This window comes from Loxodonta africana, chromosome 3 (genome assembly GCF_030014295.1).
Source record: "Loxodonta africana isolate mLoxAfr1 chromosome 3, mLoxAfr1.hap2, whole genome shotgun sequence".
In the NCBI taxonomy this organism is placed as follows: Eukaryota; Metazoa; Chordata; class Mammalia; order Proboscidea; family Elephantidae; genus Loxodonta; species Loxodonta africana.
Window position 1 is genome coordinate 21,844,823 of NC_087344.1, and position 9,727 is coordinate 21,854,549.

At 39.0% G+C, this 9,727-nt stretch overlaps 1 protein-coding gene across 1 annotated transcript; it reads right to left on the reverse strand.

The window, feature by feature from the left end:
- Window positions 1-7,534: 7,534 nt before the first annotated feature.
- LOC100661640 (olfactory receptor 7D4-like) lies at window positions 7,535-8,818 on the reverse strand. Its single transcript, XM_064283127.1, has one exon. It carries the CDS (start codon window positions 8,603-8,605, stop codon window positions 7,664-7,666), a length of 942 nt encoding a protein of 313 aa, XP_064139197.1. The 5' UTR covers window positions 8,606-8,818; the 3' UTR covers window positions 7,535-7,663.
- Window positions 8,819-9,727: the final 909 nt, after the last annotated feature.

Sequence of the window (9,727 nt, forward strand, 5' to 3'; positions counted from 1 at the left end):
AGTTCCTTTAGCCTGTTTCCTGCCTGTAGAATTCCAAAGGGCAGAGTTCTTTACCTTCATTCTTTCTCTTCAAAATGAGGGCAAATCGTTTGTACTAATGATTTTTTGTACTGATTATACGTTAAAAATATTGATATTTTTGATATATTGAGTTAGGTAAAATACATTATTAAAATTAGTTTCATCTGTTTCTTTTTACTTTTTAATGTGGCTACTACAAAATTTAAAATTACGTACACAGGGGTCACATTACATTGCTATTGAATAGCATTACTGTCGATGACAGGAGAATGGTCAGTAAGAAGGGGAGACATCAAACCCAAAATAATAAAGTCATGGAAGTGGAAATGTTTGTTCTTATCATTTAATAGGAAGAAACAGCAAAGTGACCACTAGAAAGTAAAGGATAGCAACTGAAAGTCATGAAAATAAAATACAATTTGGAAATTTTCAGTTCACCAAAAAAAAAGCATGCAGCCATCTCTTGAATTTGGAAGATACCAATAACTCTTCTCAGGTTTAACCTAGTCTAAGACACTCAATTAATTTTGGCAGCTAATGATTTACCATCACATGGGACCACATTCCACTCTGTGAAATACCTCATTAAATGTCAAGACCTGTTAGAATTGCAATTGTATGGTAAACATCATGCAGAGGAAAAGTATTTGCTGTTGTTGTCAGGTGCCCTAGAGTCGGTCCTGACTCATAGCGACCCTATGTACCACAGAACAAAACACTGCCTGGTCTTATGCCATCCTTACAAATGTTGTTATGCTTGAGCCCATCCTTGCAGCCACTGTGTCAATCCATCTCACTGAGCATCTTCTTCATTTCTGCTGACCCTGTACTTTACCAAGCATGATGTCCTTCTCCAGGGACCACCTATGTCCAAAGCATGTAAGACACAGTCTTGTCATCCTTGCTTCTAAGGAGCATTCTGGTTATACTTCTTCCAAGACAGACTTGCCCATTCTTTTGGCAGTCCATGGTACATTCAATATTCTTTGCCAACACCACAATTGAAAGGTGTCATTTCTTCTTTAGTCTTCCTTACTCATTGTCCAGCTTTCACATGCAAATGATGCAATTGAAAATACCATGGCTTGGATCAAGCACACCTTAGTCTTGAAGGTGACATTTTTGCTTTTCAACCCAGTGCAATGCATCTTTTTGATTTCTTGACTGCTGCTTCCATAGGTGTTGATTGTGGATCCAAGTAAAATGAAATCCTTGACAACTTCAATCTTTTCTGCATTTATCATGATATACCTTATTGATCCAGTTGTGAGGATTTTTATTTTCTCTTTGTTGAAGTGTAATCCATACTGAAGGCTGTGGTGTTTGATCTTCAGAAAAGTACTGGGAAAAGATAAACCTGAGTTTTTAGATGGTTATTTCTGAATGGCATTCCAGAGAGAAACTTAAACAAGTGTCTTAGGTTGGGTTTCCTAGAAGTAGATCCTCAGGCAAAGGTTTATTAGGAAGCATTCGAAGAAAACAAAAATCCTCACAACTGGACCAATAAGCAACATCGTGACAAATGGATAAAATATTGAAGTTATAAAAGATTTCATTTTACTTTAATCAACAATCAACACCCACAGAAGCAGCAGTCAAGAAATCAAGCGATGCACTGCACTGGGCAAATCTGCTGCAAAAGACCTCTTTAAACTGTTAAAAAGCAAAGAAGTCACTTTGAGGACTAACATGTACCTGACCCAAGTCATAGTATTTTTATGCATGTAAAAGAGATTTATTTAAAATATTAAACACCTATAATGTAAATAAATAAGACTTAATAATGATAACTTATTTGGCCCCTGCTGTCACTCCTACTTAAATTCTTGGAGCCAATGGTCCAACCATAAGCAACTGTCTTCTGCATCCTGTTACAGGTTTGACAGTCCCCTCTGGTTCATCTGTCCTTTAGATTTTATAAGAAGGTATTGAGCATGAAGGAGCTTTGGTGGTACAATGCTTATGCACTTGGCTGCTAACTGAAAGGTCAGCAATTCAAACCCACCAGCTGCTCTTAGGTAGAAATATGCTTCTGTAAGGATTACAGCCTTGGAAACCCTATGGGGCAGTTCTACTCAGTCCTATAGGGTCACTACAAGTCAGAATCAGCTGGAGAGCAACGGGGTTATTGAGCATGAGGATGACCACAGTGTTAACACCAAGGCTATTTATGCTCTTCTGAGAAGAGAAGGTTTCTGAAGAACTGAGAGACATTCCAAGAAGCCTAGTCCCATAAAATAAAGAGATTTACAAGCAGGTGACACCAGTAGGTGAAAGATGCTTTAACTTTGTGTCTGCAGACACACTACTTAGCTTTCTTCCTGTTTCCACAAGAAAAATTCATTAGCATAGAGTGATGTTTGCAAGATAGTGGAGTAGGCAGATCCAAGCTCCTATGCCACCATAGAAACATCAAAAAGAAAAACAGAAACAGTCAGAAATAACTTTGTCAGAACTATGGGAAACAGTCAATAGTATACAGCAACCAAGCAAATGCTGAATCAATAAAGAGGCTACTTGAAAATCCATTAATGTAATAACCATTGTAATACAACAGGGGAAAAAAAAAATAAAATAATCATCTCAATTGATGCAGAAAAGATATTTGACAAAATCCAATTTGCTTGGACTGTTAAAACACTCAGCGGACTAGTGTTAGAAGTGAAATTCCTCCACAAGATGGACATTTACGAAAACCTTGCGATCATGTCAAACTCGATGGTAAAAAACTAACAGACTTTCTGATCTTTCCCCCTAAGCACAGAAAAAAAGACAATGGTACCCACTTTCACCACTGCTATTCAATATTGTACTGTGAGTTCTGTCAGAGCAAATAGGTAAGGAAAGGAAATAAAATGTATCTAAGGTGGAAAGGAAGAAGTAAAACTATCTATATTCACAGATAACATGATCCTGTTGTTGTTAGGTGCCATTAAGTCAGTTCCAACTCATAGAGACCCTATGTACAACAGAACGAAACACTACCCAGTCCTGTGCCATCCTCATTATCGTTATTATGCTTGAGCCCATTGTTGTAGCCACTGTATCAATCCAACATGTGGAAGGTCTTCTTTTATGCTGATGCTCTGCTTTACCAAGCACGATGTCCTTCTCCAGGGATTGATCCCTCCTGATAACATGTCCAAAGTATGGGAGACAAAGTCTCACCAGCTTTGCTTCCAAGGAACATTTTGGCTGTACTTCCTCCAAGACTAACTTGTTCATTCTTTTGGCAGTCCATGGTATATTCAATAGTCTTCACTAACACCATAATTCAAAGATGTCAATTCTTCTTTGGTCTTCCTTATTCATTGTCCAGCTATCCCATGCATATGCAGAGATTGAAAACACCATGGCTTGGGTCAGGCACACCTTAGCCCTTAAAGTGGCAAAGAAAATTCCAAAGAATCCATAAGGAAACTACTAGAGGTAATAAATCAAAAAAATTTGCAGTGTGCAATATCAATACACAAAATCAATTGTGTTTCTATACACCAGCAATGAACAATCCAAAAAAGGAACTGAGAAAAATAAAATACCTAGGAATAAATTTAACTAAGGGGGTCAAAGACTTGTACACTGAAAACTACAAAGCATCTCTAAAAGAAACTAAAGAAGCCCTAAATGAATAGAAATACATTCTGTGATCGTGGATTGGAAGACTTCATGTGGTTAAGAAGGCAACACTACCCAAAGCAATCTATAGATTCAACATCATCCCTATGAAAATTCCAAGAGCCTTTTTTATAGGGTTGGAAAAAGCCAATCTTCAAATTCATATGGAATTGCAAGGAGTCTTGAATAGCTAAATTATCTTGAAAAAGAAGAAAGTTGGAGGACTCACACTTCCTGGTTTCAAAACTTACTATAAAGCTACATATATAAAAATAATACGGTGCCATCATACAGATAGACATATAGACCAATGGAACAGAAGTGAGAGTTCAGAAATAAACCCATACATTACGGTCAATTGATTTTTGACTTGGCTACCAGGTCCATAGGAAACCCTGGTGGCATAGTGGTTAAGTGCTACAGCTGCTAACCAAACGGTCAACAGTTCGAATCTGCCAAGTGCTCCTTGGAAACTCTATGGGGCAGTTCTACTCTGTCCTATAGGGTGGCTATGAGTCAGAATTGACTCGACGGCACCGGGTTTTACCAGGTCCATGCAACAGAGAAAGAATAGTTTCATCTACACAGCAGCCAGATTGATTTTTAGATGTAATCTAAACTAATTACTCCTCTGCTTAAAACCCTCCAAGAATGTCCCATTACTTCTAGAATAAAATTTGAACTCCTTGCTAGGGTCTTTAAGGTCCTTCATTATTTAGTCTCCTGTATGCCTTTGCAAGGAGTTCCTGGATGGTGCAAATTGTTAAAAGTGTTAGACTACTAACTAAAATGTTGGCAGTTCAAACCCATCTAAAGTTCCCTTAGAAGTAAGGTCTGGCAATGTGCTTCCAAAAGATCACAGCCTTGAAAACACTATGGAGCACAGTTCTACTCTCCACACATGGGGTTACCATGAGTCAGACTCAAGGGCTGACAACATCTCTTTACAACTTACTCACTGCTTCTGAACAAGAACCATCACCTTAAATTCTCAGGCTGCACCCCAGGCCAATTGAACCTCTGGGGCTGCAACTCTTTTATCTCTAGTTTAAAAAGCTTTCCAGGTGACTCTAATGCACTTTAAATTTGAGAAGCAATGCTCTAGACAGGTTGGCCCACTTGTAGTTCTTCAAATAGGTCAGTCTCTAGGCTATTACGGTTCATTCTCTCTACCTAGAATATTCTTCCCCTTTATTATTAAACTTTTCACTGAATTGTTACCACCTTAAAGATGTTTTCCCTGACTGCCCGACTAAATTTCCCAGAAGTCCTTTCCATCATGTTCATCTCTATTCCTCTTTTACTATCATTGTCTTTGAAGTGAACGCAAATGTTTTGAGTGCTGTAAGGGACGATATTTGTACTAGGCCTTCTCAACTATTCTATTCCAAATTAAACTTATACAGGTCACCAAGAAAGCAAGCTTTGGTCCTCTTCCAGGTTGAAGCCCTTTGTGCGGTATGATATCACGGACTTAAACAAGCAAGAGATTGTACAATTCCATTACCAAAACAATACATTCATTGGTAGAAATTTGTAATGAAGTATGGAAAGTTGTTGGTTGATATTCAAAATTCTGTTGCTATTCAAACTTTACAGTTCTTGGTATATAAATATAGAAAAGACGAATTCTGGCCCTATTAGCTAATAACTATAGTAAAACAGAAGTTTAAAATTATTTTTATGAATATTTTGAGATGTAAACTCAAATGTCAGCACAGTTAGAAGCAAGGTAGATGTAATTACAGTATCAGGCAACAAGCCTGGCATAGCAATCAGGGATCTGTGGTGACGGCTAACACACTGCAGATGAATAGACATGAGGGGTTCTGTTTGATTTGTTGTTAGGTGCCATAGAGTTGGCTCTGCCTCATGATGATTATATCTATAATAGAATGAAACATTGCCTGGTTCTGCGCCATCTTCATGATTGTTGTTATATCTGGGTCCATCATTTTGGCTATTGTGTCAATTCATCTCACTGAGAGTTTTCCTCATTTTCTCTGACCCTCCACTTTACCAAACCAACCATGATTTCTTTTTCTAGTAATTAGTCTTTCTTGGTGACGTGTCTAAAGTAAGCAAGCTTAAGTCTTGCCATTCTCACTTCTGAGACGCATTCTAGCAGTTTCACTTAAAAACAAAACAAAACAAAACTCACTGCTGTTGAGTCGATTCTGACTCATTGTAACCCTATAGGACATAGCAGAACTGCCCCCATAGAGTTTCCAAGGCTGTACATCTTTATGGAAGCAGACTGCCACATCTTTCTCCCACGGAGCAGTTGGTAGGTTTGAACTGTCAACCTTTCTGTTAGCAGCCAAGAGCTTTAACCAGTGCACCAGCAGGGCTCTTAGATAACCACAAGTATCAAGAGCGTGCAAGCAGAAGTCTGATATCAGCTGCCACAATCAAAAAATTATGATTCCTTTCCCAGTTTCAGACTTGAGCCTGTTTTCAGACTCTACAAATGAAGGGGAACCTAAGTCCCCTTTTGGAAGCCATTACATACTTCCTCCAAATGGTAATATGCCCTGAGGACACCATTTTGCAAGTTGATTGCATTACATACCTTCCAACCTAGAGACGGCAGCAATTCATCTTTACTGAGATTAATATTTATGTATTGATGTTTTCCTTTCCTGCCTGTGATGCTTCAGCATACACCATCACCCAAAAACTCATAGATTGTCTGATTTATTGTCAGGATATTCTCATTAATTTTGCCTTAGCCATTTTATGGTGCTGGAGTATGAAAATGACATGTATAATGGTTTCCACTGGTCCTAACATATTCTGTATCACCATAACATATCTAAAACCCATTGCCATCAAGTCAATTCTGACTCAAGGGGACCCCAAGTGTTACAGAGTAGAACTGCTCCATAGGGTTTTCTTGGCTGTAATCTTTCTTCTAAAGTCAAGTTAGGTGAATTTGAAGCGCCAAACTTTAGGTTAATAGTTGAGTACAAACAGTTTGCACCACTCATGGATCTATCACATAGGGTATGGCAATTCTGTGATTCAACTGTTGCTGTCCTTAATTGTAAGCCAGTGCTCTGTCCTAGCAACATATTTGAAAATGTGTGCCCTTTCAGCCAGGCATTGTCACTGGCTGTACTCCTGTGTTTGGGCCTGGATGAATTCACCTGCAAAAAAAGGTAAGTAGATCGAATGAATTATTAGGCCCGATTAGCTCTAATATTCTAGATACTATGGTTTTTCTATCTCTAGTGATACATTTGGATAGCTTATTCTGGAAATCAAATAAACATATGAAGAAAGTTTCAACCTCACTAGTGACCAATTAAATAATTTATCCTTCACTGTATTTTATGTTTGGACATATAATTGATCTGATAAACTCCACAATCCCAGATTTAAGCTCTCTAAGAGACATGAATTTTTGTCTTTTATTTTTTTTTTTCACTGCTGTATCCCAGAAAGCTAAAAAATGTTGGCACACTGTAAGTACTTAATAAATATTGGATAAATAGATTTGGCAAGCCCTAGCAATGGTTATCAATAAAATGAAGTCTTGTGTAACAGTTCCGAGTCAGTACTTGAGGTGTCTGGTATTGACATTCAGGACAGCAAATGCTAGGCTGAGGCTCACCGAGTAAAAACATCAAAGAAGGAGATGAGGGAAGTAGAGTTGAGGAGAACAGAAGAGTCATGATAAGAGATCCAGAAGAAGCAGTCGCAAGGTAAACTTGACCAAAGAAAGTTTTGGAGGGTTGGTGAGAAGCAAAATTCTATGCGATTGTTGTTATTAATTGCTGTTGAGTTGATTCTGACTGACAGGAACCCCATACATGCAGAGTAGAACTGTATTCTGTAAAGCTTTCCAGGCTGTGATCTTTTGGAAACAGGTTGCTGGGCCTGTCTTTTGAGACTTCTTTGGGTAGGTATGAACTGCCAACCTTTCGGCCAATGCATTTGTGTCACCCAGGGATTTCTCCTCTGTGTTTAAGAAGCAAGATTTCTTTACTTCAATAGCAGCTCAAAAACCCAAGACCCAATTTTCTCAGCACTGAACATAAAGTATTCTCCTGAGAAGTCTTTGTAGAGCCCTCTTGATGTCCCTGTTCCTCAGGCTATAGATGAAGGGGTTCAGCATTGGGGTGACAACAGTGTATATCACTGAGGCAACCATGCCTTTCCAAGAAGAAGGTGATGCTCCAGAACTGAGATAAACACCAAGGCCTGTCCCATAGAATAAAGACACCACTGAGAGGTGAGACCCACAGGTGGAAAATGCTTTATACTTCCCATCAGCTGATGGGATTATCATGATGGAGGAGGCAATTCGAGTATAGGAAAAAACAATCCCTGAGAAGGGAACAATGCCAAGAAGGCCAGTCACTATATATAGCAGGATATGATTGGCAAGTGTGTCAGAGCAGGCAATTGTGATGGCCTGAGCAAGTTCACAGTAAAAGAGTTGAATTATCCAATTGGTGCAGAAGGAGAGCCGCAGCACCAACAAACTCTGCATTAGGGAGTACATCAAGCTGATGAACCAGGACACAAGAACGAGCAGACCACAGAGGCGGGGGTTCATGATAACCAGGTAGTGCAGGGGGTGACAGATGGCCACAAACCGGTCATAGGCCATCACAGCCAGGAGAAATGTGTCCATGCCTCCAAAAACCATGAAAAAATACATCTGAGTGATGCAGCCTGCATAGGTGATGGATCTGTTCTGGGTCTGGATGTTCACTAGCATCTTTGGGATGGTGGTGGAAGTGAAACAAATGTCAGTCAAGGACAGATTGGAGAGGAAGAAGTACATGGGGGTGTGGAGGTGGGAGTCAGAGATGATGGCCAGGATGATGAGCAGATTTCCAAGCACAGTGACCACAAACATGGACAAGAATGTTCCAAATAAAATTGGTTGATGCTCTGGGTCCTGGGAAAATCCCAGGAGGAAAAATTTTGAAATGCTTGTTTGATTTTCTGGTTCCATGTTGCCAGTAGTTCAGCTAGCAAATTGAGGAGGGGAAAGAACATGAAATAGACACTGGGTAGACTCCACATTCTCCCTACTTTATTTCTTCAAGTCAAGAATTAAGTATAAAAGCTTTAACATTACAAAATTTAGGAATCCTACTTTCTGTCATTTTTTGCATACAACATTTCATAATGTTGGCTAAATCTTGTCCCTTGGCCTCTGGGACACTCACTTATCCCCTTTATCTCTGGTCTACAGTCACCGAATCTACTAATTTGAGGACAACATTGAACCTTGGAGATAAAATGGTCCACATTCACTCTAACACACATATGGAATGTGAGGCCCAGTGAACCTTAGTAACTTGTTCCAAGTCATCTGCCTTCCTGGAGGCAGAGCTGTAACTTAGAGGAGAATAAATAACCATGTCTGAGTGGTGAAGAAATGTGAGAAAGTATTGCAGGATGAGTAGGATTTAGGTTTGTTTCTCAGAGTGAGGAGGGGACCCCATGTGTTACAGAGTAGAACTGCTCCATAAGCTTTTCTTGGCTGTAATATTTACAGATAATCAACCTTGCTTTGATGGACAAAACAAGGGGTCTGGCTGCTGCAGAGTTTGTTCAGAGTTCCCGGGATTCAAATGCACTGCAATGATTACTTCTTTCATAAACTGCCATCTGGGATTGCAGTAGCAGTATCTAAATTATTATACAAATGGGTCATGATATTGTGAATAATAATAATCACCATAAGAAGAAATTACACATTGTATGGTTCCATTTACATGAAATGTCCAGAATAGGTAAATCCAGAGACAGAAATCAGATTCACAGTTTCTAGGGGCTGAGAGAAGAGGGAGGAGGGATTTGGCTGTTTAACAAGTATGAGGCTTTAGTTTGGGGTGATGAAAATGTTTTAAAACTACATAGAGATGGTGGCTGCACAACATTATGAATCTATTAAAAGCCACTGAATTGTTCATTTTAAAGTGATTAATTTGATGTTATATGAATTTTACTCCAATTAAAAAAAAAAAAAAAGATGAAATTTCCCACACATTCAAAACCTTCTATCTTAGAATCAGGGGTTAGAGCTTAGAGGTTGGGAAGGTCATTTGTCATTTATATAGGTTGTTCA

Excerpts from the sequence above, each read along its gene's own strand:
- LOC100661640 (XM_064283127.1), bottom strand. The coding sequence starts at position 8,605 with ATGGAACCAGAAAATCAAACAAGCATTTCAAAATTTTTCCTCCTGGGA.